Genomic DNA, 12,310 nt, shown 5'->3' on the forward strand with positions numbered 1-12,310 from the left:
AGCATTATTCATCTTCCTGCAAGATTTTGAGGATTTTTCCCATTTAGAAGATACAGTATGCTGTTTTAAACCGTTAATCGCTATGGCAATGGTGTCAATTATTTCTCATTCAGAAACCCAAGGATATATATTAAAACGGGTAATTAATTTATTAGCAAACATCTAACAGTTTAAAATTCTAATTCTACTTGCAGAGACAATATTGTGTGTCCCTTTTAGGTCAAATCCAAGGTCAAACGTTTTGTGAAAGGATATTGTAATAGACGAGTTGAACCCTGTTACCCTTTAATCACTGTATTCAGAAGGAGCTTGTTAATGAGAGTTGTGACAGTGCGCTGTATTCAGGAGGTACAGACTCCGACTCAGAGCCGTTCTGTTTGTACAAGGACGAGTCTTTGTGTCAGGTCTTATGTAAGAGCTTCTGCACTGAATGTGATGCAGCCTGGGTCTCTGCTGTTCAAGGATTTAGGCTTCAAACACAAGTTATGCTGCTTTTTGAGATTTGCGTGATAGTGTTGTCACGATTAGGGCTGGGTATCATTCAGAAGTTGCCGATATGATACATACGATACAGTGAGCTTATGATTTGATACGATTCAATACGTTCGATACGGTTCAGTAAAAAATAAAGACTAAATCATGGCTGTGATACTAAAAGTCTTTGTTAAACCACGTCCTGTTCAAAGTGAATATGAAACATACATTTTAATCATCAAAACAGTGAAAATGTCAAATGTGCCACATAAACCACTTTCCTTCCTCTGAACAAGCAGCAAAACTGTAGCTGTTACAAAATAATTTTGTGAAATATACCAAAAAATACTCTTGGTGATATATCAATACAGCAGCCCATGATATCAATACTGTATCATCACATTAAACAATACATTATATCAGTATTTCAATATTTTTGCACACCCCAAGTCATGATGATGTTAAAATTTCCAACTCAACACTAAAGACTTTTGTTACAAAGAACAGACTCAACATTTTGATATTACCAATGTCATATTCAACATTAAATTGAGGTACTTTCTTTTACATTAGTGTGAGGCCTTATACTGGTGTAATCCCACAGTCATACATAGTAGTTTTGATATTGATTTGTATTTTCAACAACAATTATGCACTTTTATGTACAAGTCCAAATGTTACCTCTGAAACTTTAATATTATCAGTCCATGTCTAAGTTTTTGCTAAGCAGGGTTGGGGCTGGTTAGTACATAGCCCCGGGATTTCAAAATGGCCGCACTTTCAAGTCAGTGGGCTGAGAAGTGAGCTTTTCTTGGCTTGTCTCCATGGAGATAGATAACATTTACATTAGTATAAACAAAACACCCAAAGCAAATCTATTATTACACCAGACTGTTGATGTAAATGCCTGTGTTGATAGTTTTATTTCAAACATTACTCTAACATTACATCGCATGAATCGTTGCATGTCGAGGGACTATTTTCTCATATATCAGTCCGCCGCTGCCAAGCTTTCTATCAGGAAGTACAACTCACTGCTGCTGCTCAGACTAGAGATGCGCGGATTGCGGTTACAACCGCGGTATCCGCGGTTAATCCGCGGGTCGGGCAGATGACGTGACGAAAAATTATATTTTAATTAAATTCGGGCGGGTGGCGGTTTAACTACTAAAAAAAAAAAAGTTATTGTTAGTATTGTTACCTACATCTGAAAAGACGAGTCTCATTGTCTATGCTTGTAGTATGAAGTGTACATCATGTCCTTAATTAGTCCATTTGACCTCGTTTTTATGTTCTGAAGGTTAAGGTTGTGTCGGGTTATTGATGCCTAAGGTTTACGAGGCACATATTATATGCAGTTTATTTTATTATTTCTAATTTATTTCAGCTATTTGCCAACACATAAGTGGCTATACGGCCATTTCGATATCAGTTATATTTTAAAACACACAGACATTATAGCGTAGACTGCCACTCGGGGGATTTAAAACTTAAAGACAGACCAATGGAGTGAGGCTATGACTTTGAAATAACATCGGGCAATGGCAGAATGTTCAGAATGTAACAACATCCAACACGAAGGCAAGAAGGTTCAAAAATAGCCTAGTCGGAAAACGTTGTCAATTAATTAGCTGCGCAAGAAAACCAGGTAAGTCTGGGGTTGTTACGGACAATTAAGAATGCGAACATACACGCTGAGCGAATTTTGGAATGAATGAGCTACAGAGTTTGCATTTTTATCGAGGCTCCTTTGTTTGTTTGCTGTATGATTGTTCTAAAATCTAGAATCAATCGGCGGATGGCGGGCGAGTGCGGTTTTGAAAACCTTCGGTGCAAAATGGACAGCGGGCGGATGATGAGTTTTGTGTCGCGGTTGCGGATGAAAAAATAGCCCATCCGCGCATCTCTAGCTCAGACATAAATCCTTCAAATGCAAGGTTGGTTTTACTTCTAAAATTATTCTATCGACACAGACATTTACATTGTGTAAACATCATGTAATAACAGATTTGCTTCGGGTGTTTTGTGGAGTGGGTAAGACTGTTTTTAGCAGTCGGCTAACTATGGCCGTTGACATGCACTAGCCTAGCACCAGCGACCTCTGCAAACACAAGGACTGGATGGAATATTTTAAAAAGTGCCTCCACACGTCTCCAACACTCTGGCCAACTAGGAAATGAGTCCGTATGTCCAAAATTCTGGACTGTCCCTTTAACAAATCAACTTGTTATTCGATATCCAGTATTGTGATGGCTCAGGATATTATTGTGAGACTTTTGACGATGCGATATCACAGTATTTTCCTACATCCTTAGTGCATACTGTTATTGTGTCTTTAAGCAAAACACTTTACCCACATTGCCTAGTATGAATGTGGTGTGTGTGTGTGTGTGTGTGTGTTGACAGTTGGCAGCCTCGCGTCAGTCAGTCTGGCTACAATAGGAACTTACCACCGCCGAGTGAATGAATGATGCACACAAAAAAAAAAAAACATTCAACAAGACTAACTATTGAAAGTTCTAAAATGTTTAAAAACCCTTGTTAATTCTGGAAACTGGATATTTAAATGATAAAACCAGACATGACACAGATTTTGTTATGAGTGACAGCTGCATTTTTCAGTTGTGTAATTCATGCTTTATTTTGGTGTTGAATTTGAGAAGCCTGAACGCCAATACCTGCTCTGTGTGTGTGTCAGTGTGTCTGCGTGTGTGTGTGCGTTTAGCGGACAGGACAGTGTGAGCATCAGGTTGCTTCTCTCAGTCTGTGGCGGTGAGCTCAGTTGGATGGGAGGATGTGCAGCATGTGTGACCGAGCGGAGGGGAAGAATGACAGTTAAGGAAATATCACAAAGGAAATGGAGGGAGACAACTGGGCTTTCATTGTGGGTAAGAAAACAGATATTTAGTGTCTGTTAAAGTGGATTAGAAGTTAAAATGATTGGTGGAGATAGTAATTGTGGACAATTTAGTTACGGTTGGCTGAATTTTATTGACGTGCTGTCTTGATGTTGTACAGTACTGTGACTTCACCATTACTTTTTCAAATAAGTTCCAAGTTGGAAAAGAAAATACTTGCTCTTAAAGTTCATAGAGTTCCTAGATTGTGGTTCCAAATTGGTGCCGGTATTTTTCACTTCTTGAAAATCATAGTTCAGGGCAGTTTTGGGGATTATTGCGGTACAGCAGTGAAGTATTTAACTGTCCTTCCTAACTATAAGAAGGTCCTGAGTTGTGTGTGGAATTTTATGTTCAATCTGTGTTTATACTTTTAAATGTGTATCCTCCAGCTAGGTACTCCTTGATTCTGACTATTAACCTGTAGCTCAAGATCTAGAGATGGGTAACTTGTCTATGTAACTTTTCTTGTGGAGGGTCAGCTACCTGATTGTCTCCATGAAGATGTTATTGCTTTGCCTGGAATGTTTCATAGTATGGCATTACAATATATTCATTTGTTCCATTACAAGTATTTAATTCCTACTAAAATACCTTGAAAACGAGCATCGTTACTGCGAGCGGGGTCACCTCTTGAACGGATCTGTTCTGTAACCTGGTCTGGTGGCGTCAATTGCGTTTCTCCATCGAGATAGACAAGTTTAATGCCCTACAGTGGAACATTCCAGGTTAAGCATACACGTAATAATATCTCCATGGAAACAAAACGGCACGGGAGATTTAACCAGAAAAGTTACAGAAACATTGCGCCTTTTAAAAATTTGCACTATTTCTATGAGCAGTGTTACCTCTCCACATATCTGATATGTAACCTGGTTTGGTGGCATTACTTGCTTGTCTCCATGGAGATAGACAAGTTCGATACCATACAGTGGATTATTTCAGCCAAAGCAAGAAGATCTCCATGGAAACAAATAAGTGACAGCTCCTTCACCAGAAAAGATATACAGTGCATCTTTAAAATTTTGCATTATTTCTATGAGCAGTGTTGCCTCTCCATGAATCTGATCTGTAACTTGATTTTCGTGGAATTACCTGCTTGTTTCCATGGAGATAGATAAGTTGACAAGATGCCATACTGTGGGTTATTCCTGTCCAAAGTAATAATATCTCCACGGATACAAGCAAGTAGCAGTAAAAAGTTAGTCATCTTTTGCATCTTCAAAGCTGCACTATAACTTTTTGGTTGGGGGTTTGCTACCTGCTTCATTCTTTAGATTTGTCATTGCTCTGCCTGGAATGTTCCGCAGTATGACATTAAACAGCTCTACCTTGCATTTTTTCAATTACAGGTGGTTTTATAGCTCAAAAATACCAAGAAAAACTGACAAAAAAAACTGACTGTAAGCGGGGTTGTCTCTCCACAGATCTGACATATAACTTTGTTTGGTCTCCATGATGATAGAAAGGTTTAATGCCATACTGTGAAACAATCTAGGCAAAACAAAAACAACACCATGAAGAAAAGCATTTGATGGAAAAGTTACTCAGTGCATCTTTAAATACTTTCCCATTCTGAGACCAGACACTGAATTAGACTCAATCCATAGCGGCCTGATTGCTTATTCATATGCTTATTGACCCTCCTCTAATGTATCACAAGAAGGTGTCTGGATTTTACAAGGCTCTCCATCCTTGCTCTGTGCGGATGGCGAGCGCAGTTTTAGCAGTGAACAGTTTTTGGCGTCTGGATCAATGTGGCCAGAGCTGTTCAATAATGCATGAAGTCAAAGCTTTTATCTGTGAGAGGATGCAGGCCAGCTGATCTAACCTTCACTCCACCAATAAGAGTTACACCTCCTACAAAGTACTTATGTAGTGTTACCGGTGGCAGTAATTGATCGATTTTTTTTTTTTCTTTTGCTTCTAGGATTGAAAAAACGTACCAGGAAGGCCTTCGGGATACGGAAGAAAGAGAAGGACAATGACTCCACGTAAGTTATGTTTTCAAAAGAGTGGTTTGTGTGCAGGATGTGTAGTTGGGGAGGGTTTATTGTTGCTTTGCTTCACTGCTGATGGCTGCAGATGCTGGGTTTTAGTTTGTGAAGATCCAAATCAGATCAGAGTCCTTTTTAAGTTTATTTCCAAATGATTTTAATCATTGGATCTGGCAAACCAAATGATGGACTCTTGGAAGGCACATTCAGCTTTCTGATTGGATAATTGTCTTTAAGACCAAAACAATACTTTTAATAGCCGCAGTGGTACTTTATAATAGAGACTGTTTTTTTAAGAGAATCTTTTCTTTTTCGTCTTTTATTGTTGTTGTTGTTGGAAACACTGAACATTCATTCATCTACTGTAACTTAGAGCTAGACACCTGATTTGCAACCCGTGAATGCAAACCGTTGCTTTAACTTGTTTCTAGCTCTCAAAAATCCTTTGGCACATCGCTATAGTATGCACATAAATTAATCAAATGAGCACGTACACCAACTTTTCCGAATAAGAAATATAATAGGCATTAGGGATGGGACAAGATCTTGTGCCTCAAGCAAGAAAAAATCAGCACAAGACTGCGCACATGTCCTGAAAATGATCTTGTGAGATTTCTTTCCCCATGTTTTTGGACTGGATAAAAGTTATTTATTCACTATCAAGTCAAAATCTCATCTTGTCTTGTTCTCGTAGATCCAGATCATGTCTTGTCTCGTGTTGTGGAAATTATATCTTGTCCCACCCCGAATCGGCATACATGCAAAACCCTAAATACAAATGTTATCAAATAATCAGAGTATTAAATGACAGTGACAGTGTTTTGAAATGTTCTCACTGGTAAATGCTCTTGTGGTGAGAGCTTCATGCCAGAGGAGAGGGGCTCAATTCGTGTCCAGGGTGAAGGGTCAGCTGAGTGTTGGATGCTAACAGATCCAGCTTTTACAAAGATGCGATTGTCTATGATTATATTTACTTCAATTTTTCATTCATTTCATTCAACTGATTACTAAATGCGATATATTGCTGAAGAAAATATAAACGCTAATACTGAAACTGATTTATACTGTCTCAGAAACATACCTGGAGTTGTTTTGTTTATCCTGGTTAATCCTCAAAATGCTCTGTTCCACCTTGTGATGTCATGACGCATTAGTTTTCATGTTAACAGCTACAGCTTTTTACCTTTATTTCAGTACAAGTTGGCAATTCCAAGGCTGAAATTATCCAAATGATTCTAGTGAAGGTATATGGAGTTTAAAAAGACACACCACCACAAGACACCTGTATTACCACATGACATCACAAGGTGGAACAGTGTTATGTGTTTGAGAGAAGAACTCAGCCTAAATATGCAGGGTTTGTGCGTTAAACATGTGTGAATGAAACAAAACACAACGCCAGGTCTGTTTGTGATGAAAAAACAACATTATAACATAGATCAGAAAATAGCATAATATTTATTTTCCTTTAAATATGAAACCTATTATTTGCTATTTCAATTTAACAGTTTTCCACTCTCTCTTAGATATAAAATATTAGTTTGGATAACATATTTTGTGACAGTATTCACTAGGGGTGGGCGATATCTCGATATTTTTAATATATCGAGATTTTTTAAAAACTCGATATGAATTCTGACATATCGTATATATCGATATAATGCTTATATTCAATTTTGATTTCGCCGCTTTGCTTGTTTGTTTCTCTGTCGCCGCCCGCGCGCCCCCGCCTCCCTGATTTTGTTCGCTGTGTCTCCTTCACTCGTCACTATCGCCGTGAACGCCGAAAGTTGCTGCCAGTGAAAAGCTTCTAGCGCCACGAAACTTTTCCACCATTTACAGACAAGAACATCAGCAGCACATCCTCACATTCCACCGAGTCATGTCCTTTAGTCCAAAAGAAGTTGAACCGCAAGAGCGGCACGTGGAGTGCGCTGTTTATGCAAATTAGCCATGCGCTTTTTAAGTTTTGTTTCTGTAAAACGTAAACAAGTCTGCGCAAAGCTGCAAAAAAAAAATAAAATAAAAATAACATAAAATAAAATAATTAACACTATAATCTCAAACGGGCTGATGTGGCTCTATAGTCGTTATGCTGTATATCTTGTAAAGTTTAGTAATGTAAATTCTATTTATGCAGAAGATTTTAATGAATAATCTGTTGCAGTGTCACTTGTCCAAAAGTGTTGGCATATTTGTTTTTGCAGTTTTCCGTTTTAGAGGGTTATTTTTTCCTGTACAGATATCGAGATATATATCGTATATCGAGATATATTTTTTGATCCATATCGCCCAGCCCTAGTATTCACTATACTTTTGCCTCAAGTTATTCCACGTAATCAGAATATTAAACAGCTTTTTAATGAGAGCTTTTCAAATAATTAGCCGAGCACTTGAACTTGATTTCTATGATTAAATGAGCCACTAATATGTTCCAATTTCCTTCTCTTTGTCACAGGGGGTCCCCAGACAGAGAAGGGGTGAGTGACTGAAAACATTTAAACTCCTCATCACATTCATTCATTAAATCTTCATTATAAGAAATCTGACAACTGTTTTCATATCTGCCAGGAGCCTCAAGAGGTTGAATCGGTACTGACTACAGCTCTTAATGAGAATAGATTTTCCATTAGAAATCTGTACCACTGCTTCACTTTAGATCACCTTGTTCATTATTCACCCTCCAGACTCAGTAAAGCCTGTTTAAAAACCCAAGAACTAGCATTTTTCTTAGACACCCATATCCTTGAATTATAGTCGTAGAAGTAGCAGTAGTATCTGTAATAATGAAAACAATATATTAGAACTAACATATTATACATTCATAGGTTAGAAACACAATTTTGTCTCCTTTTTAGTCACAGAGGAAGACGAATGGGGCCCCAAATGGCTTTTACGGCGAAATCGACTGGGAAAGATATGTAAGTATATTAAAGCTGCACTATGTAACTTTTGCCTGTTTGTCTCCATAGAGATGTTGTTGCTTTGCCTGGAATGTTCCACAATCTGAGATCAAGCTTATCTGTCTTGCATTTTACCAGTTACATGTATTTTTATTGCTAAACACATCCTGAAAAACATGCATTCTTACTGTGAATACTGTGAGTCTTGCTGCTCCACAGATCTGACCTGTCACTTGGCTTGTCTCCATGGTGATAGTTTTTTTAATGACATACTCTGGAACATTTTTGAGCCACAGCATAAAAACGCCTTGTGCTCAATGTGCTGAATGATGCAGAATATACAATTTTATCCATTTTAATCTTTTTTTGTTTGTTTGTTTTTTCAGAACTCTCCAGAGGTCGATGACGAGGGTTACAGCATAAGACCCGATGAAGAGGAAGAGGAGGGAGATATCCTTTACGTTAGACACCATATATTCTACTAACATTTAACAAATAAGACAAATAAGAAAGGTACAATAACTACTCGGGGGATTGTATGACTTATAAACTCAGTAATGTTATAATGTTGCCATAGCAGTTAATAATTCACAACAAAATATTTCTCTAATAAATCTTTTGACTAGTGAAAGGTACTCAAAATGGCACCTATAAACAGGAAGAAACACATGACTACATTTGTTAGGAAAAATATCTCCTGTGTTGGCTTACACAGGTCGTGGTGAAGAGAAACAGATGGAGAGGCTCAGATGATAAGTGCTTTTGCTGTTGCGGAGGAGGAGGGTTTCTGCATAGATTTTGGCTGGCTTGGAGGTTTATGTCATTATCTTATTTGTTTATCCATAGGTGTCGGAATGATCAAAAAATAATTATTGCTATACCGGTTACAGTTTTAAACAAGATTTGATGCTGCACTGAATGGCTATTAGTCCTGAAAATGTCACCTATTACAGGAAGCTTGTGGTGCATTCGTTTATCCATCCGACTCCGAGGACGTTACCTAGCGACATGCACTGACACGCCCCTCAGAACTCAGAAGAGTTTCCGAGATAGAATCCAATGGCTGTTGCCAGTGTCACTTGTAGTATTTGTGTTTGGACGCTTTGGTGGTTTAAATTACAATTTCAGTCACTCATATTACTGCAGTACCTTACTGAATCTGTATTACTGCAGTACCTTGCTGCGTCTGTATCACTGCCAGTTTGGGTTTGGGTTTGGTAGTCGGTGTCATCCATGTTTTTAGCCCATTTCCTACTAACGTGGCAAAATGATCTACTATCACACAACATTAACGCTTTCACTTCACTAATATACTGAATTATAGTGTTTACATATACTAAATTCTTCCTTGGGGTTGTGTAGCTGAAGTGCATACTTATTTGGAGCGCCTCGTACTTGACCAATGCTATACAGTTTTCCGGTTAGCATCCATATTTTTCTCAGAGTTAGACACACAAAATATAATAAAACAGTTGAAGTGTGGACATGATGTCATATCCGAGATCCGAGTGGGAGACTATTGGATATACGAACACTGCATAAAACCTATTGATACCTGACAAGACAAGAAATAGGGTTTAAAAATAATTCTTAGTTTTATTTACAAACTGAAGTAGCATTAACAACTCCCAATATCATTTTCCTTAACCATGTGTTCCCACCTGCTCCCAAGAAGACACACTTTTTCTCCTCAGATGAATCGGAGGAGGAGGAGGAGCAGAGAAGAAAGTTTAAAATCAAGATTAAGCCCCTCCCACCTGATTGCGTCATCTCAGCGCCCACAGTGGACGAGCTCAAGGCGTCCATAGGGAACATAGCCCTGTCCCCCTCTCTGGTTAGTAACACCACTCTCATTCACTCTAACAGGATTCAGCTATTTGTGTGTTCTACATGTATCTTTATTGGTGGAATGTTCATCAGTTACCATGGCGACACAATGCACACATTAGCAAACATAGACGAAAAGTTTTAAGATTATCTACAAACTCAAGAAAAAAATACAAAATAAAATTAAAGGTGCACTATGTAATTTTTTCCTGCTTGTTTCCATGGATATGCCATTGCTCCGCCTGGAATGTTCCACAGTATGACACTAACTTACGTTTATTCAATTACAGGTGGTTTTATAGCTCAAAAATACCTACAGAAACATGTAGACGCCATCTGTAATTGTGATCGGGGTTGCCTCTCCACAGATCTGACGTGTAACTTCGTCTGGTTTGGCCTGCGGGGCGATAGAAAGGTTTAATGCCATACTGTGAAACATTCCAGGTGAAGCAATAACATCTTCACGGAGAAAAGCATCTGCCGGACTCTCAGCTGTAAAAGTTACACAATGCACCTTTAAACAACACATTTTCAGGAGCCTGTGATCAGTACGAGCGTTCGTGGTCCTGTTTAGGTGTTTGATTTTCAACAAAAAGGTGAGAGTGACTAACTGAAAAACGCTTGTGACTAATATTATGTGTGAGAGACTAATTTAAGCGTAAAAATCATCTCACATGTTGTAGTTCCAACTGAATAAACCTCTTTCTGGTCACACTGTTAAAACAAAGTTCAGATTAAAGTCTAACCTGAGTAACAGTGCTTTCAGTTGGCATCACACCAGGGAATGTTGTTGGCATCCGCTGCAAAGTATGAATAGGTGACTTTGCATGTTTTCTTCCTGCTTATACCAATAACTAGAAAACAAAAACTAGGCCTGGGGAAAATGGCGATAAAAAGTGAATTGTGATCTTCTTCTTCCTGTGCTGTTTTGGAGAAAGCGGCATATCCTCATTCAGTGCTTCGACTCAGAGACATTTTTCTGAACCCTCTCCTTCTATTTGTCTTATTTGCTTTTATGGACTATGAAGCAAAGGAAAGATATTAAAGGTGCACTGTTTAACTTCGCAACCTGTTTGTCTTCATTAAGATGTTAATGCTTTGGTTTAAATTGTCCACAGTATGGCATTAAACTAATCTGTCTAATTTATTCAACTTCATATGTTATTTATTGCTTAAAAATATCTTTAAAAACATATATTATTACTGTTAGCAGCCTGTAATCTTACCTGTAATTTGGCTTGCAAGTTTCCACGGCGATTATTTTTTTATGGCCATACTGCGGGATATTCTAGGCACATCTCCATGGAGACAAGCAGATGACGGAGCCTCCCGCAGTTGCACATTACACAGTGCACCTTTAAATATGTGAAATCTGAATTTTAAAAAAAGGTTTTGAGTTCAGAATTTGTGAATTTGAGAGAGCTAAATGAACACAAAAATTACAACTCACATTACAGCATGTTTGCAGGAGTTACATAACAAAGGAATATTTATTTCTTTTCTGAATGATTCTCTTGTTGTTTATGTTATAATTTGGTGTTTTGGTTCTCATGACGATTATCTGATCAGAAACAGAATGAGCCTCACATGAGTCTCTTGTTTGGGTTGCCAGTTTCAATGGTAAAATCTAGTTGTTTTAATTTAGACTTTAATTTAGACAAACTTTATTGATCCACAAGGGAAATTACTTTGGCACAGTAGCTCACACATCATAATATATAATAACAAAAGAGAAATGATAATAATATGAAATTCTAAAAAATAAGAAGCAAAAATAACAAGAGACTGGTGTTAAATAAAGCATAATTATATAAATGTATAATAAAATATAGTTTGATTATATCTGAATGGTCACTACCTAAACCCCAGCACCTTCAACAAATCATTAATAGTGGGAGTTACAGTTTATAAAATGTAGTCTACTATATAAACAGAGTGGATTGTATTGGATTAGACTTTGCCCAAAGAGCTGCATGATTTATTTAACCATCCAGTTTTGATTCCATGTGTGTATCTTTTGCAACTTTTTGGTTGGGGTCCATCACCTGCTTGTTTCTATGGGTACGTCACTGCTCTGCCTGGAATGTTCCACAGTATGACACTAAACAAATCTACTTTACATTTATTCAATTACAGGTGATTTTATTGTTTCAAAAATACCTAAAAAACATTCTGACTATGAGTAGGGTTGACTCTCCACAGATCTGACCTG

The 12,310-nt window shown here is 37.8% G+C and overlaps 1 protein-coding gene across 1 annotated transcript in view; it reads left to right on the forward strand.

Moving 5' to 3' along the window:
- Nucleotides 1–12,310, forward strand: part of sgip1a (SH3GL interacting endocytic adaptor 1a) — a 92,951-nt gene that overhangs the window by 46,840 nt on the left and 33,801 nt on the right. The window contains 5 exon segments of the mRNA XM_055164958.1: nt 5,302–5,365; nt 7,827–7,848; nt 8,227–8,289; nt 8,658–8,721; nt 9,933–10,105. Coding sequence (XP_055020933.1) covers nt 5,302–5,365; nt 7,827–7,848; nt 8,227–8,289; nt 8,658–8,721; nt 9,933–10,105 — 386 coding nt within the window.

The sequence above is a fragment of the Boleophthalmus pectinirostris genome, unplaced genomic scaffold (assembly GCF_026225935.1).
Source record: "Boleophthalmus pectinirostris isolate CB_2022bp ecotype Guang Dong unplaced genomic scaffold, ASM2622593v1 HiC_scaffold_7, whole genome shotgun sequence".
In the NCBI taxonomy this organism is placed as follows: domain Eukaryota; kingdom Metazoa; phylum Chordata; class Actinopteri; order Gobiiformes; family Gobiidae; genus Boleophthalmus; species Boleophthalmus pectinirostris.